Below are 27,999 nucleotides of genomic sequence, written 5' to 3'. Positions count from 1 at the left end.
TCAGTAGCACGTCAAAATATACAAAGGAAACAGTCTTAACTCTACGAAGTGCTCAAGCAGCATTTCTTACTTTACCTATTTGTAAATTTCTATTATTGATGTAAATATTTTGCCATCAATTTGAGTGTGTTTGATGAAATAGACGTTTACCAACAAAAATCTAATCCTGCCATGCCTCGTTATAGAGTGGCAGGCACCTGTTAATCTTAAGTGAGCAAATATTTAGCTGTCGTAGACGACAGTCTACTGATCTGTCCAAAGGCACCAACAAGGCAGAACAGACATGGTAAAGCATGAACCCAGAGACAAACAACTCTATAGGTCTGATGCAAGATAAAACTCCCATGGAAGTCAAAGGGAATTTTTCATTCTGAAGGAGTATGGGATCAGGCCCCAAAGGGCTTAATCTGTGGGGTCTTCATATTACCTCTGGATAGCACAAAAGCAGTGGGTTGTGAGAAGCAGCGGAGAAAACTCAGCAGGAGGGGTTACTCTTCTTTCCTCCCCACCTCCTGCCCCCTTAACCGCTAGCGTGCAACTTGGCACAGATCCGTACACGTATAGGCAGTGGGATGGGTAGAGGAAGAATTGTGGGAGGCCAGAGGTATGGTCAGTGGATCTGTGAACTGAGTTGGTTCCATTGGACCTAAAACCCCATATAGAGGGGGAGGGTCATATCCAGTGTTCCTCCTCATAGCCTATATAAAGGTCTACAGCCTGACTCGATGAGTGGTCTGGCCAGTTGATGTTAACAATAACAGTCCTGTATCCTCTTTCAGACCCTTTTACACTGATTTTACTCCATTCTCAGTAGTTTCCCCTACTGGAATTTCTTCTATGGCTTGCTCATATAGTGCCGGCTTTAGACTTGAGATCTGCATCATGAAAATGTTTCCTCCTTACTTCTAGCCATTTTAACACTTAGTGCATCAAGAAATTAAAAGAGCTCTTTTTGAAAAATGTATAATTCTTTTACAATCTCTGTACCAGAGAGGTACTTTCAGCACAGGGTGGGATTTCAAGAATCAGGATAAAGACTAAAAAAGCTCTGCTCTGATCTCAGACAAGTGGAGATTATTAAATCATTAAATCTTAAATCAGCAACCGAACATATCCCCAGGGAGCTTCAGGTAGTTTCCCAATCTGAGTTGCAAGCAGCACAATTTGCTTTAGACGGATTTGTAATTTTCTCTTTGGATGTGTAGATATCAAACAAACATTGATCCCACTTCCATCTCATCCAGTGCCGTGCACTGTTGGCTGCATGGTAAATTCACCACTCCTTTTGTGCTGTAACACTTTGTCTTAAACTTTCTATGGCTTTAAAGATAACAGCTACATCTTCTTTTTCAGAAAATCTGCAGTGCACACACTTTGCAGAGACCAAGGAACACAGACATCACCAACAATGGCCAAAAGATGTTTAAACTCAGTAACTCACCCTCGCTTGTAGAAAGAGAATCATTTGCATGAACCAGTGCCAGAATAAGCAACAGCTGCCGAAGATCCATACCTCTGGGTTCTGCAATCATAAAAGAGACAGTACAATCAGATTCTTTATGAACTCATCTCATTACATTTAAATGCAGTTTAATGTATCATCTAGTTTATTTAATTTCTGAATGGAGTTAAAGCAAAAGTTTATGACGGAAGCATGTTAGAAAACATTTTATTGCCTCAAAGTCCTACATTATATTACTCTCTCTGACAGACAGTAAATACTACTTCCAGAGGACTGCTTGTTTAATAAATACTGAGGGCAATGAGGGATTTTCTGGCCTTGGCCTATATTCCAGGAATTCTCCTTCATCACATTTTCCCCACACAGCCTTTTGAGAATGAAATGAAAGCATTATCTTGTATTCACTTTGAAAATAAGAGCTGTTAGTAATGCATTTTTAAAGGGAAAAATATTTTAGTCCATTTGCAGTCGTTCACATCTCTCAAAAGTTCTGTTGGTTTCTCTCCTTTACCTTAGTGGACTTCCAGTGCTATGTTGCCTACCACATTGGTAGCATCACCAGAAAAAAAAAGTACAGATAAATTGAAGAGGGTTCAAAGAAGAGCCAGGGAAGTGATTAGAGGATTAGAAAACAAAGCTTATAGCAGTGGTTCTCAACCTGTGGCCTGATCAGCACAGAGCTGTGGCCCATGTGACATCCTCAGGGCCATAGAGCAGTGAGGCCAAGAACAAGTGAGAAAAATACAATCTGTGGGTCTTGCTGCCCTTACAGGGAACATACTGTTGAAGCACTCATGAGGCAGAATGGATGGAGAGGAGACACTGCACTTGCTAACAAATTCATGAGCAACCAGCTCAGACTGAGACTGCTTAAGCTTTGGGTAATATTTAATTCACACTGAGCATGCTCAGAGGCTCGCAGGTATTAACTGGTGACTTGAATATGTAAGTTCAAACACTTGTCCTTACAAGGAATGAGACCACCACAAAGCCCTACTAGCAACTGAGCCATTGAGGTAGTATTGGATGCGGTCCACATAGCACATTGTGGGTCACATATGCGGTCCACTATGGTAAATATATTGAGAACCACTGGCTTAATAGTGATAAACTGATTAGATTGGGCTTCTTAAGTGTAACAAAGAGAAGGTTCAGGGCTGACTTGGTTACAGTCTATAAGTACCCACAAAGGGAACAAATATTTGAAAATGGGCTCCTCAGTTTAGCAGAGAAAGGTGTAACACGATTCAATGGCGGCAAATTGAAACTAGACAAATTCAAACTGGAAAGAAAGTGTATATTTTTAACCGTGAGAGCAATTAACTCCATTCGAACAATTTACCAAGGACCGTGGTGAATTCTCCATCACTGGCAATTTTTAAATCAATATTGGATGTTTTTCTAAAAGATCTGCTCTAGGAATTATTTGCAGAAGTTCTATGGCCTGTGTTACACAGGAGGTCAGGTTAGATCAGTGGTTCCAAAACTTTAACAGCTCGTGAACCTCTTTCACTAAATTGTGAAATCTCGTGAACCCCCTCCTAAAAATGAATATTTCCAGGGATTTAAGTTTAAATTTCCTCAGTGTGATGGATGTGCTTGTTTTGCTCTGCATAGCTCTTGGAAGTCTGGAACCACTGGAGAAAGATAAAGTCTCAGGTCTGGTTTGGCATAGAGTGTTTCTGTATTTGGTTTTCAGATGTGCATATGAGGAAAACACTTTCTCGCATAAGTATGTTGTTGAAAATGGTAACAAAACTGCAGCAGCTTTTTCTTTCAGAAGAGGGTACTCGTTTCTTAAACTCAGCCAAAAGTTGATCAATGACAGATTTCTGAAACTCCTTTTCAATTCGTAATCACAGGAGATCTCAATCAATTTCTCTTTTTCCTCAGTGTTCAATATCTGTGTTGAGAAAGTGGTATCATCAAAAGGGTTGCAAATCCAGTCATTATCGCCTAACATAGTTGGAAAGTATTCCCTGAAAGTTGTGCAAAGTCCTTTTAGGTGTGCAGTTATATTGGTTTTCGTGCACTGATCCAACTGAAGGTTATGTTCTGCCAGGAAGTCATGAAGAGTACTGAAACACTCAGTTTGATTATTTTCGAAACAACTTTCCCAGAACTGCAACTTCTTTATCATGGATTCAACTCGCTCTTGCACATTGAAAACTGTTATATTGAGGCCTTGAAAAGATAAATTTAGGTCATTAATTCTTGAGACAATATCTGCTAAATAAGCTAGACTCTGGAGCCAGACATTATTTTCCATATAGCTGGCAAGGTGGAAAGGGTGGCTATTGGGAAAAAAACCTAGGATTTCCATTCTAAGCTCAAACAAGCACTCAAAGATTTTGCCCCGTGAGAGCCATCTAACTTCAGTATGGGTCAACAGACAATTGTGTATACTACCCATTTCTTCACAAAGTACATGAAATATTCTGGAATTTGTTGGCCGTGATTTTATGAAATTCACCATTTTCACTGCATTGTCCAGCACTTTCTTCAGTCCCTCAGGCATGCGTTTTGTTGCAAAGGCTTGTCTATGGATACTGCAGTGAGTCCAAGAGACTTTTGATGCAACCTTTTTTGTTCGAGCTACAAATCCAGTATACTTCCCCGTCATTCATGTGGCCCCATCAGTGTAAATGCCTAGGCAACGAAACCAATCTATTTCCTTTTCTTGAAAATATTCATTAGTCAGATTGAAGATATCTTCTCCAGTTGTACGTTCTTCCAGTGGTCGGCAAAACCAAAAGTCTTCTTCAACCATACCTTCATTCACATAACGTACAAACAGTAGCAAAATAGCTAGATTAGCTACATCAGTTGATTCATCCAACTGTATAGCATAATATGGACTAGTTTTCACTCTATGTACAATCGTGGTCTCTACATTATTTGACAGGTCATTAATTCTTCATGAAAATGTATTATTGGACAAAGGTACCATGTCAATCCTTTTTGCAGCCTTTTCTCCGAGCATGCAATGAACTATGTCTTTTATACATGGATCAATCAAGCTCTCTGCTATGGTATGGGCTTCTGATGCTTTTGCTACTCGGTAGCTCACGTGGTATGACACTTCAAGTGCATTTTCATTATCAGTACTTGCTTTGAATATAAATCTGGTAATGTCACTTTTCCTCTCAGCTAATTTTCACTTGAAAATAATCAACAGGGTTGTCAAGTTGTGCAGGATGCCTAGTTTCTAAATGGCGCCAAAGTAGAGAAGGTTTGAGGCTGCCGTTTGCTAGAACACCACCACAAATCACACACAGTGGTGATCTATTCTTGATCACCAATGCATGTAAAGCCATATTTTATATAATCATTGTCATATTTTCTTTTCTTTGTAAGTGAGTTTCCAGGACCATCATGATCATTAGACTTAGATTTTCCATAGTGTGGACTTGAGGAAACACTAGTGATCCTTGCGTCTTTACACTCTCCTTTTTCAGCCACTTATCCATTGAACTTGTGTACGAAAGTTCTAATAAAAATAACAGAGAGAGACTGCCAACAACCAACAAACTAGAAAATGAGAAGATTCACTCACGTCTCACTAAAGCAAAACAGCACTCCAGAAAGAATGACAATTACTGAGGCACCTTAACACTGTCACACTGGTTACAATGTGCTTCTGGCTGGTTTGGCTCACAAACAGCTTTTCTTCTGCTATGAGGTCTGTCTCTATGAGTGTGCCCTGTGAGGGACAAATTAGCTTGGACCACGCCCCACGTACAGCATGGCCCCTGCTCACTCTGCCCTCGATGCCAACTTCCCCTGTCTGACAAGGACGGGGTCCGAGCTGCCACCTGTGCGCCTGAGGTCTCAGCTGCCGCCCTACCCACCACAGGGCTCAGAATACTGGCCCCGTGCTGGGGTCTGGGCTGCCGCCCCAACTGCCTGGCCCTGCTCTCCCTGGGGCTCAAGCTGCCAGCCCTGTGTGGAGCGCTGGGGTTCGGGCTGGTGGCTCCCCCGCTGACGGGGGCAGCGTTTGGGTTGCCAGCCCCAACTGCCTAGCACCGCTCATCCTGGGGCTTGGGCTGTCTGCCCCGCAACCGGGTCCCACCTGCTGCCTCCAATGCCCGGGGTCCTCTGGCCGCCGTGAATGAAATTTTTTTGGCAAGGCCCCTGTAACGTTCTGCGAACCCCAGTTTGGGAACAAGTGGGCGAGATGATCACAATGGTCCCTTCTAGCATTAGAATCTATGCATAACAATATCAAATAAAATAGAGAAGAAGGCTGGTCCTGCAGTTATGGTGCCAATATGGGACTTGGGAGACCTGAGTTCAATTCGCTGCTCTGCCACAGAGTTCCTCTGTGATCTCAAGCGAGTTATTTATGGTATCTGTGCCTCAGTTCTCTGTAAGATGGCGATAATAGCACTGCCCAACGTCAGAGGTGGTATGAAGATAAAAGCATTAAGAGTTGTGACGTGCTCAGATACTACGGTGATGGGGCCATACAAATATGTAAGATAGATACCCTGTGTTTTTAGGGATATTACTAAAGACTTTCTTAAATAAGGGGTACAACTCCCAGACAAATGCCAAGGCTGATCTAATACTCCAGGGCCAGCACCGTGTCCTATGGTATGGGACTCCGGAGAACAAACTGTGCATCCCAGCTCAGTGGACTACTGGAGACATTCATTATGGAGTCAAATTAGCAGCTTCATCATTAGGGCTGTTTTGTGATCTGAATTTAAAACAGGATGGCAGTCCCTCTATTGCACACTTGAATGTTTGAATTTAGTAGACAAGGTGGGTGAGAATATTTTTTATTGGATCAACTTCTGTTGGTGAGAAAGACACACTTTTGCGCTTACAGAGCTCTACTTCAGGTTCCTACCAACTTGTTCTCTTATGCATGCCTGCAGCCTGCATGTGTCTCAGAGGTGTGTCAGAGGGAAGGTATGATGGGAGATGATCCTCCTTGAAGGAGCTGTGATATCCAATAGCAACCCAAGGTCCTTTACTAAAAGGAGTTCTAGTTCTGAAGGCAACAGGGACTGAGCGCCTCACTGGTGTCCACAGCGCACACCTGCAGCTCCGAAGAGGACTTGGTAACTGCCCCCCCAGGAGAACTATCTTGGAGGGTTGGAGAGAGGCCACAAACAGTGATATCTTGCCACACGTCTGGCACTGACAGCTTGAGAATGATCTCAGAGGGGAAGGAGAGGAGAGATCTGTTCTAAGAGCTGAAGTAAAAACACACACAAAAATAAACAAAAAAAAAAACAGGTTTCAGAGGAACAGCCGTGTTAGTCTGTATTCGCAAAAAGAAAAGGAGTACTTGTGGCACCTTAGAGACTAACCAATTTATTTGAGCATGAGCTTTCGTGAGCTACAGCTCACTGGGCTAGCACCAACAGGAGAGTGAATTTGTGTGGGGGGGGTGGAGGGTGAGAAAACCTGGATTTGTGCTGGAAATGGCCCACCTGTTGATCACTTTAGATAAGCTATTACCAGCAGGACAGTGGGGTGGGAGGAGGTATGTTTCATATTCTCTGTGTGTATATAAAGTCTGCTGCAGTTTCCACGGTATGCATCTGATGAAGTGAGCTGTAGCTCACGAAAGCTCATGCTCAAATAAATTGGTTAGTCTCTAAGGTGCCACAAGTACTCCTTTTCTTTTTGAAAAAAAAAAACATATCACATGATGAAACTGTTCTTGGTAGACAAGATCATTCTCAGGAGAAACCATTTCTGTGAAATGCCAGCTGCCCTCTAATTAGACAGAGCCATTGCCTAGCAGAAATCCACAGAGGAATATTTAGAAGTGACAGCAGATTGCGATGCTGAGGGCTGTCTCGCAAATCGGTTTCCCACAAGGACAGCATTGTTCAGGGGCTGGAACACTAGTTTAGTAAGAGCTGCTTCCCCACCCCCAGCTTCAGAAAAACCGACCCTTTACATAGTCCAGTAATGGTTCCTTCCACCACATACCATTAAGCGTAGGAGAAGACAAATTCCACTGTGAAGGCTCCTATTGCCTATCAGATCAAAAAAAGCAACAATTGCAATGCACAATATTTTGGGGAAAGCTGTGTGGTAGGCTCTATAAACTCTGCCCTGCAGTGGATATGGAGGAAGAGGGTTAAAACCAGCAAGAAGGGTTACAATAGCTGACTGTCCTCACTATAGTGATTGCCAAGAACCCCCTGCCACCAGGGAATGTTTATATGGGTCAGCTGGGGCTAATTGCTCCAACAGAGAAAGGGAACCAGGAGCTATAAAAAGGGAAAGAATTTCTCTTTCTGGGCCTTTCTATACCAGTGCTGGAGTGATGATAGCCACAAGGAGATTTAAACTTGACTTCTGCTAGTCGGGTGCTCACGCTGTCAGTGTAGGCAGGGGTGACCCAGACTAGAAATCGGTACAGAAAACCATGCTAGAGACAAGAAACCTAGCACAGTTTTTAGTTTACAGCATGGATGGTAACACTGTTCTGTACTGGCCAGATAAAACATATCTCAACACCCTGTTAACAAGAATGTTATTCTAGGGTCAGACCTCTGAATCTGGAGAGTCCCTGGGACCTCATAAGACAAAGGGAAAAGGACTTCAGAAAGCCATTTTGTCCTGAATATACTGACCTCTGGCTAGCACAAAAGCTTTTTGCCTTTGCTACCAGCAACAACTCTCCAACCTTGAAACATGAGGTCATTTCAACTACAGTCAGTCAGCTTCAGTGTAGTGAGCCTACCCTATTACATTCTTGGTTCCTGAAAATTTATATATAGCTTATTTGCCATAAGCTGAACAAAATTATTATTAAGAACATAGAACTGATTTGGGGAGGAAGGTTTAGTTTTCGCTGTGCTGCTGGCAATGACGGGCAAGGAGAAAGGCTTAGAAAATGTACAAGTAAAAATAAACACATACAGATACCTCAATTACCAATTAATATGCTTGTAGGGGAAAAATACATGCAATATCAGGGGCTTTAAAGCACAGAACTATGCTGCATTTAAGATAGATGTAACATTTATTGGAGAAGGAGATTTATTACTGAGTTGAAATATATAGCCTTGCAGTGTTTTCCTGGAGAAAATATTCCTGTGTAATTCTTGCAGAGTATTTATACATTCCTCACAAATTACCTCATGGCAAAACTTGTGATAGCAAAGAAAGTCTCGTTTCTATTCTTGTATAATGAAATACAGATTGTGTCCAATGTACTTGGTGAAGGCATTTTGTCTGCTCACCCTTGTTCCACAGAATACCAACAAGAACAGTTCTCCAGCTAGAATGAGTTAACGCCCTTCAAATCTACACAAATTAAAATGGCCACAGACCCAAACCGTTGCATCATTCCCAACCAACACTGAAGTCTGGATTAACTAACCAACAATGCCTGAATGAATGGCTTTTTCAACAGTGTATTTTTCAGTATTATGTACCCACTTGAATTAAAGGACAGAAATAACTGTTGAATTTGTATTAAAAAGCTACAGTACACATATTGCAAGTAATAATCCATTACACCGGGGTGGGCAAACTACAGCCTGCAGGCTGGATCCAGCCCCTCAGGGCTTTGGATCCGCCCCGTGCGATTTCCCCCCGTGGTGCCGCAAGCCCCGCGCCACTCTCAGAAGCGGCCGGCACCACATCCCTGGGAGCCCGGGGGGGGGGGGGGGGGGCGGAAGAGGGGAGAGACAGAGGCTTCCGAGCCCCTCCTGTACCCCACCCCCAACTCCCTGTCCTAAGCCCCCTGCCTGCACCTCACACCCCTCCTGCACCCCAACTCCCTGCTCTGAGCCCCCTGCTGCACCCTGCACCCCCAATCCTGACCTGAACCCCTCCTGAACCCCAACCCCCTGCTCTGAGCTCCCTCATGCACTCCGCACCCTTCCTGCACCCCAATGCCCTTCCCTGAGCCCCCTCATATGCCCCACAGCCCTCCTCTGCCCCAATCCCTTGCCCTGACCCCGTTTCTGGACACCGCACCCCCTCCCACACCCCAACCCCCTGCCCTGCATACAATTTCCCCACCCAGATGGGGCCTTCGGCCCAAAAACTTTGCTCACCCCTACATTACACTAAAGAATGAGAAATAATTCTGTGGAATAAGAAATTGTGCCTTGCAAACAAACAATCCAGTGTCATCAACCAGAAAAACTCAGAATGCAATACTGAGCAAGTCTCATAAAATACTGCAGTAAAATACTGCAGTATTTTATATGTGGGTTAGCCCATATTTTGGGATTATCACAAAACACAACCTACCAGTAAACTGAACCATGAAATAAAGGCATCTTTCTTTCATTAATCAGACTTTTACATAATAAGGAAGAGATTCAAATGAGTTAAAAGGAGCTCTGATAAAAGAGGTTCTCACCTATTACTAACAGCTTTAATTATTGAAACTGGAAAAAAAATTACATCCATGTATAAATTTCTGTTCAGATTAGATTTTGTATAACTTAACTCCCCACCCCAAGTTTTGGACCTAAACCAGTTGTTCTCAACATACACATACCTCTGGGAGTATGTAGGGGTCTTCCAGAGAGTACATTGACTCATCTAAATGTTTGCCTAGTTTTACAATAGGCTACATGAAAAGCACTAGAGAAGTCAGTACAAACTAAAATTTCACACAGACAGACTTGTTTATATTGCTCTATATACCATACGCTGAAATCTAAGTACAAAATTTATATTCCAATTTACTTATAACTATATGGTAAAAGTGAGAAAGTAAGTGATTTTTCAGTAATAGCGTGCTGTGACATTTTTGTATTTTATGTCTGATTTTGTATGCAAGTAGTTTTTAAGTGAGGGGTACGCAAGATAAATCAGACTGCTGCCAGGGGTACTGTAGTTTGGAAAGTTTGAGAGACACTGACCTTAACTACTCAAAAGCCTCACTTCAAGATCAAACCCCATAGACCTCAGCTAGTCCTAATTTAGCTGATAAAATATCACCATTCACATTATATGCCTTCAGTAATTTGACCAGGAGAAAAATCTCTCTTTTATGGATGGATACATCAAATACTTAATTTGATGTCCCCACTTCAACAGAAGACAGGGAGAAACAGGTCAACTGAGCAGCACCAAAGACTGATTGAAGGGTAGCAAGACAGGAGGCTTCTGCCTGCAGAAGAGTGCTAAATTGTAAGGATGGATGCAGGGACCTGTTCTGGGTATTCATTTGACACAGAAACAGAAAACTTTTTCCAAGCTCTATGCTTTTCCTTCTGTCATCCACTAACTGCCATGGTACTGTACACTTGACAGCAGAGCAGATGTATTCCACTTGAATGCACCTGGAACATTTAGCAGCTGCTTAGCTTTTTGTTTAAAATAACTCTTTATGACTAGGGCTGTCAACTGCAGTTAACTCACGTGATTAACTCAAAAAAATGAACTGCGATTCATTGCAGTTTTAATTGCACTGTTAAACAATAATAGAATATCAACTGAAACTTATGAAATATTTTTGGATGTTTTTCTACATACATGGATTTCAATTACAATGTAGAATACACAGTGTACAGTGCTCACTTTATTTTTATTACAAATACATGCACTGTAAAAATGATAAACAAAAACAGTATTTTCAATTCCTGTCATACAAGTACTGTAGTGCAATCTCTTTATCATGAAAGTGCAACTTACAAATGTAGATTTTTTTTTTGGTTACATAACTGCACTCAAAAACAAAACAATGTAAAACTTCAGAACCCACAAGTCCACTCAGTTCTACTTCTTATTCAGCCAATCGCGAAGACAAACAAGTTTGTTTACATTTATGGGAGATAATGCTGCCTGCTTCTTATTTACCATTTCATCTGAAAATGAGAACAGGCATTCACATGCCACTTTTATAGCCAGTGTTGAAAGATATCTATGTGCCAGATATGCTAAACACTGGTATGTCTCTTCATGATTCGGCCACCATTCCAGAGGTCATGCTTCCATGCTGATGATTCTCGTTAAAAAAAGAATGTGTTAATTAAATTTGTGACTGTCCTTGGAGGAGAATTGTATGTCTCCTGTTCCATTTTACCTGCATTCTGCCATATATTTCATGTTATAGCAGTCTCGGATGATTACCCAGCACATGTCCGTTTTAAGAACACTTTCACAGCAGATTTGACAAAACACAAAGAAAGCACCAGTGTGAGATTTCTAAAGATAGCTACAGCACTCGACCCAAGGTTTAAGAATCTGAAGTGCCTTCCAAAATCTAAGAGGGACAAGGTGTGGAGCATGCTTTCAGACGTCTTAAAAGAACCTCACTCTGATGCAGAAACTACAGACCCGGAACCCCCAAAAAAGAAAATCAACCTTCTGCTGGTGACACCTGACTCAGATGATGAAAATCCGCTCTCCTCTGCTTTGGATCGTTATCGAGCAGAAGACGCATGTCTTCTGGAATGGTGGTTGAAGCATGAAAGGACATATGAATCTTTAGCACATCTGGCACATAAATATCTTGCAGTGCCAGCTACAACAGTGCCATGCGAATGCCTGTTCTCATTTTCAGGTGACACTGTGAACAAGACGTGGGCAGCATTCTCCCCTGCAATTATAACCAAACTTGTTTGTCTGAGGAATTGGCTAAAGTAGGACCAAGTGGACTTGTAGGTTCTAAAGTTTTAGATTGTTGTATTTTTGAATGCAGTTATTTTTTGTACATAATTCACATTTGTAAGTTCAACTTTCATTATAAAGAGATTGCACTAAAGTACTTGTATTAGGTGAATTGAAACATACTATTTCTTTTGTTTTTTACAGCGAAATATATGTAATCAAAAATATAAAGTGAGCACTGTACACTTTATATTCTGTGTTGTAATTGAAATCAAGATATTTGAAAATATAGAAAACATACAAAATATTAAAATAAATGGTATTCTGTTACTGTTTAATCACGTGATTAATCACAATTAATTTTTTTAATCACTTGACAGCCCTAGTAATTTTTAAACTTGTTCTCTCCCTATTTTAGCCTCAGATCCTAGCTCACTTTCACTGGCATTCACTACGTTAGATGTCTAATCGCTACTAACACTTTTGGTGAAAAACAAACAAAAAGTCATTTAACATTTCTGCCATTTTCACATTTTCTGTTATTGTTTTTCTCCCCTCATTGAATAATGGGCCTACCCTGTCCTTGGTCTTCCTCTTGCTTCTAATGTATCTGTAAAATGTTTTCTAGAATTCTGACTTTAAGCATGCAAGTAGTCCCAAAGTGAAGCACACGCTTAAATATTCCACTTGATTGGAACCAGAGTTCTCAGCACCTTGTAGGACAAAGTCCTAGGAACACAACACAGAAATGGAAACACAAGCAAAATCACCTTATGGCCACAAAGTTATGTAACAGTAACAAAAGCAGAATTAGACTCCCATCCAGCAATGCACTTAAGTATGCGCTTAAACATAAGTTGCGACTTATAGGGCTACTCGCTTACTTAAAGTCATGCATTTGTTTCAGTGCTCCATTTGATCGGAACCTTAGAGGAAGCTACTTCTACTGCTATGGCAGATGTTCAGTCTCAAGTCTTTTTAATGTTGATCACTATGGTATTTACGTATTGCAGGGAACAAACAAGCATGGAAGCACTTTTTGGAGAACAGTGTGGCATTGGGATAATGGAAGACTGGATTTGCACCCACTATGAAGTCAGCATATGATGTCTCAAACTTTTCCAAGCTTGACATGCACAACAGATATAGCTAAGGATACAACAATTAGTGTAAGTGAAATTTAAAAGGTTAAATATGAAGGGTGATGAAACGCTCGCTTAACTCAGTGGGAGCAGGCTGGCTAACGCAGAGTATTTTTGAAACTACCACATGACTTTTAAAAAGTACTATCTTTAAATCAACCCCGGACTGTTTCAGTGAACATTAAGTAAATGAGATGGAGGGAGGGTTGTCATTAGGTGGCTCATTTTAAATAGCTACACTTAATTTATTTTCTGTAATGCCAGCACCTTCCAGAGGCCATAAAATAAAGTATAGGAAGCTGGAATTTATGTGGACTAATGGAACTGCTTAATGGTGGATTAACAAGAAACAAAATGTGTTATAAACACTAAATTCATGCTAAATTATTTCACATGCTACTAATCAGATTAAAATCTGCATAAGAAGAATTGACATAGTATTAAGCAAAAGTTATTGACGTAAGTATTAAATAAAATACAGGATGATAAGTGATAGTCAAAGGGTTTTTACTGGCATGAGTTTGGGAAGACCACATTACTCACAAGTGGCAAAATGATCTGAGAATTACAAGAACTCCTCACTTAACGTTGTAGTTATGTTCCTGAAAAATGCGACTTTAAGTGAAACCATGTTAAGCGAACCCAATTTCCCCATAAGAATTAATGTAAATAGTGATGAACTAGCTTTTGGCTGAGCCCTCAAGGGTTAACACATTGTTAATGTAGCCTCACACTACAAGGCAGCAGGAATGGAGGAAAGGGACACAGCAAGCATGGCAGACAAGAAACAGACACACACACCCTGTGTGTGTGAGAGAAAGATGTGCACTGCCCCTTTAAGTAAGCTGATCTCATTTTTAAGTGGATCAGGAAGTTGAGACAGCACCTGCCCAAGCTCTCTCTGTCTCTCTCTGTCCATGTCCCCAGCCTGCTCTATATGGAGAAGGAGTAAGCGGGGTGCAGGGGGACACCTTGACATTAGCCCCCCCCCCGCCCCTCCCCTTCCTCCCCCCCACTCCCGGACAGAAAGCAGGAGGCTCCCGGGAGCAGCTCCAAGGCAGAGGGCAGGAGCAGCACATGGCAGTGGGGGAAGGGACAGCTGAACTGCTGGCAATTGATAGCCTGCTGGGTAGCTGCCGCACAGGGAACTTAGGGGAGTGGGGAGCTGATAGGGGGGCTGCCGGTCCACCTTGGTTCCAAGCCCCCACCAGCTAGCTGCAACAGGCTGTTCTTCCTGCAAGCAGTGGACAAAGCAGATGGCTGCCAAACGTTAGAAGGGAGCATTACACAACTTTAAACGAGCATGTTCTCTAACTGATCGATGTAAGCAGAGTCAGGATGAGCTCCACCCTGACATCTGGTGGTGAGGTGTGGCAAGTTGTGGAAAAGAACTTCAGGGGCCGATCTCATTTGCATAGGCACACCCACCCCACCTAGAATGAAGCCATAACTTCCCAAATGGTCACTTTGGCTGTTGTGGGATCCCCAGTGTCTCTGTTATCGGGGCAGGAAGAATAAATTGTTATTACCCTGATTATGGGAACTGTGCTTGGAACTGTACTTGGCCTTTTGTTATGATGGAGGGACTCTCCCCCAACTGAGTAGTGCTCGCTAGGCAAGGGAAATGGGTTCCAAAACTCTGTGAATTGAGAGAGGCTTGAGACAGGTATTAGTACCTGGTGGTGTGGGTCCCTTTGTGAGGGCCTGAAACACCAATTGTACCTCTGTCTCTCTCCACTGTGGAATGTCAGAGCTAATTTTGGGTCTATTAAGAGTCTTGCTACACGTACTGTGCTGAATTCACTTTGGCCTTATGGCGCACCAGCACTAAGGCTCCCATTACTATGAGCTGGAATCACTGAGCACTGTGTCAAGTAACGGGGAGCCGGAAGACCTAGAGTGCAGTGGTGCTGTTCGTGGATAGGCTGGCGGAGCATTCGTGAGACAGCGAGGCGAGCTGTACAGAGCGGAGCTATTCGTGAGACAGCGGAGTGGAGCATTCGTGAGACGGCGAGCTGTGCAGAGCGGAGCCGTTCATGAGACGGCGGAGTGGAGCATTCGTGAGACAGCGAGCTGTGCAGAGCGGAGCCGTTCGTGGTGGAGTGGAGTGGAGCGGAGCCCTGTGGGGCAGTCAGCTTCAGGACACGTAAGGTGCCCCTTACCTCTTTCCCCACACACAGGCACATTTTAGCCAGACTGGGGAGTAACACTCTGCAGATGAAATTTTGAACTCTGGGGCTGGACTTTTTTGGACTTTGGGTGATTTGTGGATTGCTGGATTCAAGAGACATTTGGGTTCTGGGACTCAAGAACCCGAAGGAAAGGATGAGGCCCAATTTGCTGGGGTGGGTCTTTGCTCATGGTTTGGTTAATGAACACTAGTTGTGGTGTTTCCCCAATTTAATGCTGATGTCGTTTACTTCATGTTATTAAAGATTCTCTGCTACACCGAGACTCTGTGCTTGCGAGAGGGGAAGTATTGCCTCTTTGAGGCGCCCAGGGTGTGTGTAAGATTTTCGCAGGTCACTGGGTGGAGGCTCGAGCCAGTTTTGCATTTGCTTTGATGAGAGGGAACCCCTGTGTACTGAACCCGGCCCTTGCTGCTATCAACTTGGCCTGGCAGAAGGGTTACATCAGCAACGTAAGAACGAAACAACATTAACTGGGACGACTTTAAGTGAGAAGCTCCGGTATACTGGTCATCAGAAAAAAGTACTAAATCAAACCTTTTCATCCCACACCCCACTCTCCTATATTTTCTATGGCCTGTACTACAAAGTTGCACAGGTTTAATAGAAGGTGTGGTGTTAAGCTGATTTAGTTATACCAATGCAACTTTGTGTCTCGATATTTATTAGTTAAGTCTGCACCTGTAATTTACTAACCTGAGTAAGCCTGATTTAAACTGATGTGTGTCCACACAGGAGTTTGCAATGGTTCAATTAAATTGTTTTTTAAAGCAACTGAAAGTCAGACTGGTGCAACTTCGGTGTGTAAACAAGCCCCATGTCCCAGATAGCATACAGAAGAAATATTTTAGGCAAGCACCAGACCATCATTAAAGAGTTTATTGGCAATACCAGCTATAAAGTCAGACCCCTTAGGTACTGAATCATGGGCTGATTCTCCATTGCCTTGCAGTTTCACACCTCACAAATCTGAAGATGAAAGCCACAGAAAATTACCTAGCAGTAACTCTTGCATTCAAGAGTTGTATTACTTAATATATAGCCATACAGAAAAGATAATGGGCCAGGTCCTTAGCTGGTGTAAACTGGCATAGCACCACTGAAGTCAATAGAGTTAAATTGATTTATGTCAACTAAGGATGAGGATCTGATTTGGTATTTTATACAAATTTGTACGAGAAATTAGTAGCAGCTTTTGAACTCTCACAACAAATCTCTCAGTGAGACAAGAAATGAACTATTGGAGACCTCAAGATCATAGAATAAAGTTGTAGCACACAGTGAAGAAAGAAATAATGACAACCACCTATAATCCAAAGTGATTAGCAATTTAGATATTGCTAACCATTAGTTAGTCCTCTATCTACTTGCTTTTTCAAATATTAACACTGAGTTGTATCTTCTGTATGTTTATTTGTCTTCTTCAACCAGTGTAACTAAGGAGCAATGGCAGATGTGAAGTGGCACATTAATCACCACTAAAACACCAAAGAGGAGTGCACTAGTAACTCTGTATCACAACTTTTATCTTCAGACATGAAAGATGGAAGAAGTGTAGCTATCAACCCACAAAACCATGGCACCAACATTTTACTTTGTGTGTTATAAATAGAAGGGTCTCTTGACAGGGAGAAAGAGTGGCTGACAAACTGATGCTGACCTGGATGAATCAATGCCATGACCCTCATCTACAGGAAATTCACAGCACTATATTCTAAGGTAAAGGAGGTGTAAAACCTCTGGAGCAGATTCACATGCTTTGAGTATTAAATTGGGAAACCATGTGTCTGTATTGTCCTAATTTTTATTATTTATACAGCTCCACAGGAGTGTTTGGCACTTTACAGACAAAATTACAAGATTTTTGCCCTGAGGAATTTACAAGCTAACAGCCTGATCCTTTTCACACTTAACTACCAGGCTTACCACTTACTACTGCACATACAGAGGAGTCGCATCTCACACAGGGGTTAGGTTCTAAAGTCAGCACGTAAGGCGAAAATCACAGTCAAAATTACCCTTGAAAATCCCTTAAATCACCCATAAAGTACAGTATACTGTACATGGGTTTGTGTATACAACCCTGTACAGTAATATGTATAAATGTATACAGTAATGTACAGTATATAATAAAGAGTACATATGCAAAATATAATTTTATAGTACTGTATTTTTAATTACAGGGGGTTATCAGGGCTTGATGTCGATCCAGGAGACAGAGGTGACAGAGAGCTTGGGTGATGGTTGGCTCTGGTTCAGCTCGAGAAGTTGATTGCATAGGCTCATCCGTTGCTGGTTGTTTTTCAAGGAAAAACATGGTGATTGGCAACTGTCGCTGTTGGTCTCTTGAGCTGCTCAAACATTTCTTGATATGGTCTCAAATCGTCCGTAATACTACGTGTGATTTTGAGGCTTCGTTCCATAGAGGGATCGTATTCAGAAATTAAATCATTTAAGTGTTTCGCTGCTGGGAACACTTCAGCAAATTTATGAAGATTCCAATTTGCTGGCTCTTCCTGTTAGTCGTCATCATCTTCATGTTCTGTAGACGATTTTATCAGTTCCTCTAACTCTTCGTTAGTCAATGTTTCTCTACAGTTCTCAATTAATTCTTCAATTTCTTCCTCAAGGATGTCGACGAAGCCATCACCACCCACTTGCCTGGCCACCTGAACAATGTGTTTCACTTCTTTGTCAATGGTTGGGAAACCCTTAAAATCATTCACACATTCTCTCCATAGGTTTTGCCAACATGCATTGACTGTTTCAGGCTTGATTACATCCATTTTCTGTTTAATATAAGTGATGCAATTGGCAATGTTGAAGGACTTCCAACACTCCATCACATTAAGATTGGGATCAGCATCCATAGCGCTACGTATCTGTGAGAATGTAAGCCTCATGTACATGGCCTTGAAACAGTGAATCATGCCGTGGTTGAGAGGTTGGAGGAGGTATTGGGGTCTGGGGCGGAAGAGAAAGACGACTTCAACATTGTTATGCACAAACCGGAGTGCCTCAGGATGGCCAGGAGCACTGTCTATGATCAGCAACACTTTAAAGTCAAGTCCTTTCTCTTCGAGGTACCGCTTGACCTCCGGAATGAAACACTTGTGGAACCAATCCAGAAATAATGCTGCCATCACCCAAGCCTTTTTATTGGATTGCCAGAACACAGGCAGGAGATTTCTGTTCTTGCCTTTTAGGGCACAGGGATTTGCAGCCCTGTAGAGCAAGCCCAGCTTTATTAAATGCCTTGCCACAAAACAACACAGTCACACCGTCTTTAACTGCTTTGAAGCCAGGGGCTTGTCCTTCTGATTTCGAAGGGTAAGTGCAGTTGGGCATTTTTTTTCCCAGAAGAGCCCAGTCTGGTCAGCATTAAAAACTTGTTCCGGAAGAAAGCCCTTTTCTTCTGTGATTTTCTTTAATTGTTCGGGGTAGGCTTTTGCTGCCTCTTCATTGGCAGATGCAGTTTCACCAGTAGTCTGCACATGCTTGAGGTTGAAGCGGTTCCTAAAACTATTAAGCCAACCTTGGCTGGCTTTGAATTCCTTCTCATCAGAAGGCTGTCCCTCTTCGGCGGGAGGTTTGAACAGCATGTAGAGGCTAAGAGCCTTTTCTCGCAACGTGTTGCCATCGATAGGCACAGATTTACGGTTCATGTCTTCCAGCCATAAGTTTAAAGCCTTTTCAGTCTTCACTAAAGTCTTATCACGCACCTGGCTCGTCACTGTAGCAGTTATTGGAGCACCTGATGCCACGGCTTGACAAATTTCTCTCTCTCGAATCTTGATGGCACAGATGCTAGATTCGTTGCAGCCATATTTACATGCCATGTTGGAGACCGACATACCATCTCTCAATAAGTCCAACATAGCCACCATTCTTTTCAGATTACTTTTCAGATTTTAAAAGCCACCCTCACCTCATTGACCTTGTGTTGATGCTGAAATAACCGGTAATTCTGCTTTGATATGAATCAAGCAGCAAAGTGCCCTGTGTAACTGGCTCTCCTGCACTTAATCTACACGTTTATACCACATTACTGAATAGTTAGGATTGCAGTTTAACCACAAGGCTATTAGTCTTACTTATGTGATCATGCATGGAATCTCTTCTCATTCCACACATGACCAACTGCCAGGGGCACCCCAGTTACTTGATTCTACCTAGTGGCTTTGGGAAAACAGTATGACTGCCCCCACCTTTTTTTTTTTTTTAAAAACAAAACAAAACAAAACAGTTCTTACACTCACCAAGTTTGAAGTTGCAAGAAACAAGTCAAGGGACAAATAATACATATAGAGGCATTCATGGTTGTGTTTTTAAAGAGACCTTATTGCATTGGATACAAAGATATTGTTAATGTTTGGAAGACATTAACAGTTATTTCATATGCTCCCAAGATACGTATGGCACTTCAAACTCAAACTTGAATCAGGTTTGTATGTAATTACAGTCACAATGAGCAACATTCGTCATGACACTAATTGATCTTAGGTCTTAAAACTGAAATTGAGACTAATGTCTTACTTTACATACCTACAGCGGCACAGCTGTACGGCTGCAGCTGCGCCGCTGTAAGGTCTCCCATGTTGCCACTCTATGCTGATGGGAGAGAGCTCTCCCGTCAACATAATTAAACCATCCCCAACTAGGAGCAGTAGCTAGATCAGCAGGAGAGTGTCTCCCGCCAACATAGCCCTGTCCACAACGGCACTTGGCGGTGAAACTTATGTCAACCAGGGGTGTGGTTTTTTCACACCCCGGACCGACAAAAGTTTTACCAACAAAAGTGCTAGTGTAAACATAGCCATAATCTTAGAAGTCCCAGACACTTGAATGAATCAGCATCTGTAGAGTCTAACCTTTATACCGAGGGTCGAATGTGTCTACTTCATAAAGCTGCAGAATACCACACTGGGTGGACCCTTCTCTACTCCTTTGAAATGGATCTGTATGTTTCAAGTCCCTTGTACACATAAGGCCCGATTCTGATTTCACATACAATACACTAGTTAGCCTTCAACAGAGTCATTCCTGATTTAAAATGGTGCAAGCACATTTCAAATCACTCTAAAAGTAACCACAGAGCAGTTAGCCAGAGGGTCACATAGCAGATCACGCGACCATGTTTAGTAATCCAAGTGCAAGGCACTTTGCAACTCCCCTACCTTTTTTCAATTGGTGTGTTTTATATTATGTAATATACATACTGGAGTAGCATATTGAGGTCCCAATTGGGACCAGTAAGCCCACTGTGCAAGGAGCTACACAAACTCACTAAATCAGAGTCCCTGCCCTAAGGAGCTTATCTAACCCCCAACACTTACATCTTGTGTAATGGTGGTGCAGTTTTTTTCTCTCCCTCCCTTACCTAATTCTTCCCCTCCACTTCATAAGAGATGGTGCAGCATCTATTGCAACAAGTTTCTGGCATGCTTCTAACATCTTGTCTGTAACTAGGAACTCTCACAACAAAGCTGCACTTCTCTGAGAAGCTGCAGAAGATGCCACTTTCAAGACAAACTCAAGATGCTATCTGTTTTCAATTGCAATAACTCAAAGGAGGAACCATGACAGAAAGAAACAGAAGCCTTGCAAAACATTTCATTAAGGGAGCATGTGGAGTTGTTTGGTTGGAAGATATTGTTGCGTGGAAGGAGCTGCTAAGTAACGAGAATGTACACAGACTGGCATTTTCAGTGTGAGCTAGATTTACCCCCTACCTTAAAAAATGGGGGTTTCAGTGGACAATAGCATACTCAGCCTATAGCTTCCTTTTCCAATTTACAGAGCAAGAGATTATAAACTTCTGTCCCACTCTCTTATCTTTCATTCTGTAGGCATAATAACCAGACTGGCTCCTGCTTTGCACATGCTGGCCACTATATCAGCAAGCACTCTAGCCAGTCTCCATCTGAGTATGTGCGCCATGGGTGCTGACCATGTACTGAAGTAGTATGATAAACCATTAACAGCTAAGAAACTCAATTAAATCAGAATGTTTTACATCACCTCTGACACATTCAGTCAGAAATTGCTCCGGTCTTTCTACAGTATTCAGCAGAGCTAGTTATACCGTCAAAAAACTAAAGCTGTTCCCTGTGTCTTACCTTCCACCTTGACTAACAGTGATTAATGCATTTTACTCTCTCCATGTCAAAGGGAAAAATTCAGAGTCCTGAACATAAATTAATGGCTGTGCTTGTTTGCTTTTTAATGGAGGGGGTCACATACTGAGCTCAGAATAAAAGGGATATATTTTACCGCAAACATGTGTTTATTAATTTCAATTTATAAAATGTGTCCACCCAAGACTTCCCCTGAAAAAGTTAAGACAAATTGAGAAGGGTGCTAATTAACCCAACAGGCCACAGCTGAGAGGAGTCAGGTGACTAAGCAATCCCCTGATTGAGGGAGGAAGCCTCGGTGGGGAGGAATGAGCTGGGCTGGATTTATAAAGGGAGGAAACTGGTAACTGAGGGGGCTGCTGGGCAAGTCTGGAGTCGCTGGGAGAAGGGAGGTGTGTTTGGACTGGCAAACCCAGAGGGGGGGCAGAGCCAGGAAGGTAGGACAGGGCTCTGGGAAAGGCAGTCTAAGGTCTAAGAGGGAACAAGCCTTGACTGCTGGCTAGACAGTGGTTCTCAACTTATTTACCATTGTGAGCCGCATATGCAGGCTGCATCCAATACTACTTGTATGACCCTGAAGAGGTCACATGGGCCACAGCTTTGTGCTGATTGGCCTGCAGGCCACAGATTGAGAACCACTGGGTAGAGGGTCCCTGAGCTGGAACCCAGAGTAGAGAGTGGCCCAGCTTCCCCTGCCAGCCACAGAGAGAGTTTCACTGTGAGGCAGCGAATGGGAAAAGTGCCTAGGACTGCTGGCGAGGAAAGACTTTGATACCCTGGATGTGGAAAACCACACATAGCGACATGGCCAGAGGGCTGAGTCACGGAGAAGCAGCAACAGCAGCTCGTAGAGCAAGATGGGGGCCGCAGACCCAGAAAGAGAGGTGAAGAGATGGCATGCAACCCCAAGAAGAGGCATTGACCTCGTGAGCTATTCCCCAGTGGACCACCCTGCCACAGTGCTGTACAGCTCCTGCTGTGCATGGAAAAAACACAGATCAATTTAAATAAAAGTGCTTAGCAAGTAAACCTGCTCCCTAATATCTGAGTCCAGAGGTGCATTTCAGATTTAGTATGTCACCAGAGCAGACAGAGACCCAAGTTGCACTACACTGGGACCATACAGAACTCCCTGGGAAATCCAGTTACAATAATACTCACCCTCCCCCCAACGGCAACCTAAGTAGCCAGTTTTGGAGAAGGCTGATCTCATGCTCACCCTGCCAAATGCAAAATATTCTTTGCCATCTTAGGAGACGCACCAAAAAAGAAGGCACAATCACGACAGTGAATCTAATTCTCTCCCATTGAGATTCACTGTATTCTCCAAGGACCGGCACGTGGCCAAATAAAGAAAGTGTTAGAAGACTTCACCTTTGGTAACATAGCATGAGCAGCAAAAATAGATAATGACATACTATGTGAGTAATATTGCTCTCTTGGGCAGCAAAGTGTTTAATACGTCACTATCCATGAAGATGCAACTCTCCCCATTTTACAGATGTGAATAACAAGAGAGAGGGTAAGTGACTTGCTGAAAGTCACATGGAAACCCCATGGCAGAGCTGGGAATAGAATCTAGAAGTCCTGACTCAGTTTGTGCTCTAACCACTAGTCACTTCTTCCTGCATCATTTCTTTAAGAGGAATTAGAGGAGCAGGTTTAGCTGGGAGGGGCTGATGGAACAGATCAAGGAAAATCAAGAATGGAAGAAGTTCTTCTATTTGAGAGTGCTGTGCTACTTTGTTTGGGCTATAAAGCAAGACAGAAGAAGTTATTCATGAACTGTGGTGTATAAAGTTGTTACAAAATACACCTCATAAGGAAGACAACCTAACATACAGGTTTCTATAATTCAGTTTCTAGGATTATAAATTAACCCAACTTTATGAACACATGCTCCTTCATTATTCCGCACTTAAAAAAAAAAAAAAAAGTCATCAGTGCAACTGAAATCTCGCAAGTTTAAACTGAAAAGTGCAGAAGATGCATATAAAAGTTCAATGTGGTGTTAGAAATATTGTCGGTTTTGGTGATATTCCCTATGCTCAAAATGGGGAAATACCATAGAACTGGTACTCTCTCTAGAACTGAAACCAACTTTTAAAGCGCACCCACTGCTGTAGCAGCCATAGGAGCAGGGACAAGCAGCAGCCTGTGTGTGTGCAGTACCTGAACCAACCATCTGGCAAGGATGACAGCATTCCCCACATAACTCAACCTTCATGTCAACAGCAAAAAGCCAGCATTACTCAGCTAGCATTGTGCCTAACTGAAGTCACTGAGGCCTCCTCTACACTACAGAGTTAGGTTGGACGTAAGGCAGCTTATATCAACCTAACTCTAGAAGCGTCTATACTAAAATACAGCTCCCATCGATGTAACTCACCCACTACACCAACGTAACTCCACCTCCACGAAAGGCGCAGTGCTTAAGTCGATGTAACTAGGTCGATGCAGTGTCAGTGTAGACACTGTGTTGCTTACAATCGATTGCTGCTGCTTTTCAGAAACCATCCCACAATGCCCCACACTGACAGTTAAATCTGCACAAGTGCTCCTGGTGAAGACATGCACAGCTGACACAAGGAACATAATGTGGACATGTAAAACTGATTCAATTACTGAGGTGGCTGCACGTCGCTATAACTTAGGTCAGCTTAATTTTGTAGTGTAGATTTGCAGTGAATGGATGGAGTACAGCTGGCATAAATTGAACCTGGGCAATACAGAAGTCATGTTGGTGGGAAGAAGAACACGTTTTGAAATAGTAATTTGCACCATATCCTTACCCTCCACCAAGCAAGGCTGCCAGCAGATTGTCAAAACAATGCATACCAATAGGGTCCATCTGGACTCTCAAACAGTAATGGCTGGTAGAAATGCCTTTGGCCATTTGCTGTTGGCGAGGCCACAGCATACAATGTTATCCTTGGCATTAAAGCACCATTAATATAGATTTGAATAGCAAAGAGACGTCTGAGATGCTGAGGTGAGAGAGATTTCTCAATGCCCATGTGAGGTATAAATTGCTTGGTTATGTGCCACTGCCAGAGAGGATTTGATTAATCATACTACAACAGGTAAACTGCCATAGACATCTGAAAGAGTCACTTTTTGGTAACCGTTAATCTCAAGAAAATGATACTTCTGTTTCAAAACAGTCCACATACACAGACCCAGTACGATTAGAATTGCATACTGTTAGGAAAGACAAATGCTGCAAGGAATTTATGTTCAGAATTGTCAAATATATTAGTGCAGTCTTGATCTTTGGCAGAGAAGCACAGTCTGAAGTGGTTCTATGCCAATGGTTTAAAAAGAGTCAATCAATTAAACACAGAAATTAAGTTATTCCTGAGCATGGGGGTAGGGATTTACTGCCTGATTCAGATTAGAACAGTAGAAGCAATGAGTAAATGTATCTAGGAAGATAAAGGCCCATGAGTAAAGCAGAAGTAGTTTGCTCAGGAAAACCAATGCAAAGGGTACAACTGTTTCCAGGAGTTTATACAATAGTAATTGTTATTTAAATGAATAAATGTGACAAATATGTTCAAGGTATCTACAGGGGTGTGCATGTTCTAAAATTTCTGTTTCTTGTTACATATATTTTTATGGTCTTCGTTAAGTGTTTCAGTCAGCCAGTTATGGTGACAAATCATCAGACCTGCTGCTCTCACAGTAATTCCAGTTGGTGGGAATAGAAAGATCATATTTCATAATACTTAGGACTCCTTGAATAGCCAACAGAGAAGAAAGTCCATGAAAAAAATAACAAAACAAAACAAAAATGTACGGATATGTTCAGGTTTAACTGACTGCTGAGGGCATATTCTATTGTCCTATATGGGGGCCTCAGTGTCTCCAGGGACAGTTTTTCTAAATTAAGGGTTACAGTATTTGGCTTTAAGAAATTTAGGTGTGGCAGAAACCCCACAGATTTTGCTTCATTTTTTCCCCATGTAGTTAAGAACAGTAGGCCATCAGCCTGAATGGGCCATGTAAGAAGGACAACAGAACTTTGAAGATACCAATCTCCCACCTTCCTGAGAAGCTTCCTGGGATGTTGCTTTGACACATTGCAGGGTCATGTGATGGTGTCACTTGGTACGGAGTTCCACCTTGGACACTGCTGGTGTTTTTCCACTGGAAACAAAGGATTCCTGCTTTATGTAAATCCTGCTTAAGGCTGGGAAGTTAGTCAATCAGAGCTCTTCTCCATTGTCTCCCTGCCCAGGAAGGAAGACTGATGAAAGCACCTGAACAGACAAAGGGACTAGCTGGAAAAAGGCAAGTCCAGGCTGAGACCAGAATGAGACAGGGGTCTAGCCTATGAAGGGAAATAACTGGAATTCTGAACTGCAGAAACTCTGCAACCTGCCTAAAACAACATTTAGGGTGAGAAATTACTATAGTAATTTAGTTTAATACTTTAGTGTATTAAGCCTAGTTTGCGTGTTTTGTTTTATTTGCTCAGTAATCTGCTTTGCTCTGTTTGCTCTCCCTTATAATCACTTAAAATTTACCTTTTGTAGTTAATAAACTTATTTCTTGTTTATACAAAAACCCAGATTGCGCAATTCATAATTGGGGGGGTGGGAGGGAGGCAAAGAGCTGTGCATATCTCCCTCCACATTGATGGACGGGGCGAATTTCATGAGCTTACGCTATATGGATTTCTATACAGTGTAAGACAACATAATTTGGGGTTTTCACTCCAGAGGGTATGTGCACAAGAGTGCTGGCCAGTCCTCAAGCTGAGTCCTCCCACAGAGAGCTGATTACAGACTGTGTGACTCTGCAGCTGGGTGTGTCCCTACTTGTGTGTGTGTGTGTGTGTGTGTGCTGGAAAGGAGCTTGAGAGCCGGTCACAGCAGCACAGAGTGAGGGAAACCCAGGCTGGTGAGACAGACAGGCTCAGTGGGACCCCAGCACATCCGGTGGCACCCCAAAAGCACTTACCATGATTGAAAAATACATCATCATCATCAGTCATATACTGTGGTAGCCTCTTCTCAACAGGCCCAGAGGAAAATCAGTCATTTAATAAAGAAATCAAGAATCACAATTCACGCATGCCTTTAGGGTAGCTGTGAGTGAGGCACATTAACATGCTTGCAACAATGCTAAATAAATATTGACCTAGAGAGAAGTGTTAAACTGACAGGATTTGAAAATTGGAGAGAGAGAGAGAGAATTTCCATGCAAAAGCAAGAATGTTGTGCACCTGCATTCGAGGCTTAACTAAACCTGAGGGCTAAAAAATGCTCGTTATATATATTAAACACAAAAATCCTGCACAAAGGAACATTGAAGTTGCAAAGTTAAACACTCAAAAGTTAAGAATCCTGTGGAAAAAACAATATGTGATCATGTAGATACAGACTGTATCATAATGCATATTAATAACAGACTGAACTAAGATTGCATAGTGTCAGATGGGTAGCCGTGTTAGTCTGTATCCACAAAAACAACGAGGAGTCCAGTGGCATCCAGTGGCATCTTTTGTGGGTAAAAATCCGCACTTCTTCAGCTTTTAAGAATCAAATCTGAAGAAGTGGGGGTTTTTACCCACGAAAAATTATGCCCAAATAAATCTGTTAGTCTTCAAGGTGCCACAGGATTCCTCGTTGTTTTTAAGGTTGCATAGGCAACCTCAATTCTTCCATTTCTTAATTTTTGGGTGTTTGACTTCGCAACCATATAATGCTTTTAGCAAAGCCTCACCCTGGCACAATTTTGTTTGCAAAGTTGCAGTTTAGAGCCAGTGACAGACACACACAGATTTGAGTAACAGCCGTGTTAGTCTGTATTCGCAAAAAGAAAAGGAGTACTTGTGGCACCTTAGAGACTAACCAATTTATCTGAGCATAAGCTTTTGTAAGCTACAGCTCACTTCATACACAGAGTTATATTTATATTTGGTCTTCGATACAGCTACAACCAACTGTGCAAAAGGGAAGTGGATATTTAAATGGAAAGAAGCCACACTCCAGTCCATTCTTTGAAGAAATAAATGTCCCACAAAGGGAGAGCATCAAGCTGTGTGATTAGATTCTTGGGAAGGATTTCTTTTCAGGAGCACCTTTGCTTTTTCTAACAAAGGACCAGAGTGCCGAACACAAAAGATTGCAACATTATTTCCTTTCTCTAAGGGTAATTAGAGGCAGAAAGCTGAACTCTTGCCAATCAGGTAAAACCACTACATTGCCCCACGGGTTACAGTTTGTTGTTGTCCAAGTTAAATACTATTTATATTAAATTACCTGGCAAAGAACCCTTTGAATCGCCACAATTTGTTTACACTTTCAGCTTGTAAGGCTACTTAGACTAAAATATTCTGGCAAGATTACAGTGTTAAGGCTGATTTTACGGATACCAAGTTTCCTTCTCAGATAACTTTTACAAATATATTTATTCAAATTTTACTATTACACAAAATACAAAAAGCCGCAAAAAGACAACATTATTTTATACTCACGGAGTTCCAAACAAGAGTTATAAAAGGGATCAAAGAT

The 27,999-nt window shown here is 42.2% G+C and overlaps 1 protein-coding gene across 2 annotated transcripts in view; it reads right to left on the bottom strand.

Annotated features, from left to right (window-relative positions):
- The window catches only part of GHR (growth hormone receptor), a 218,400-nt gene that overhangs the window by 113,354 nt on the left and 77,047 nt on the right, over window positions 1-27,999 (bottom strand). For both annotated transcript variants that reach the window (XM_048850919.2, XM_048850918.2), the window contains exon 2: window positions 1,442-1,522. In XM_048850919.2, the coding sequence (XP_048706876.1) occupies window positions 1,442-1,511 (70 nt within the window). In that variant the 5' untranslated portion in view covers window positions 1,512-1,522. The remainder of the gene's footprint in view (window positions 1-1,441; window positions 1,523-27,999) is intronic.

Source organism: Caretta caretta, chromosome 5 (assembly GCF_965140235.1).
Source record: "Caretta caretta isolate rCarCar2 chromosome 5, rCarCar1.hap1, whole genome shotgun sequence".
Classification (NCBI taxonomy): Eukaryota; Metazoa; Chordata; order Testudines; family Cheloniidae; genus Caretta; species Caretta caretta.
Note: the sequence above shows the minus strand (reverse complement) of the source record. Positions and strands in the feature narration are given on the sequence as shown.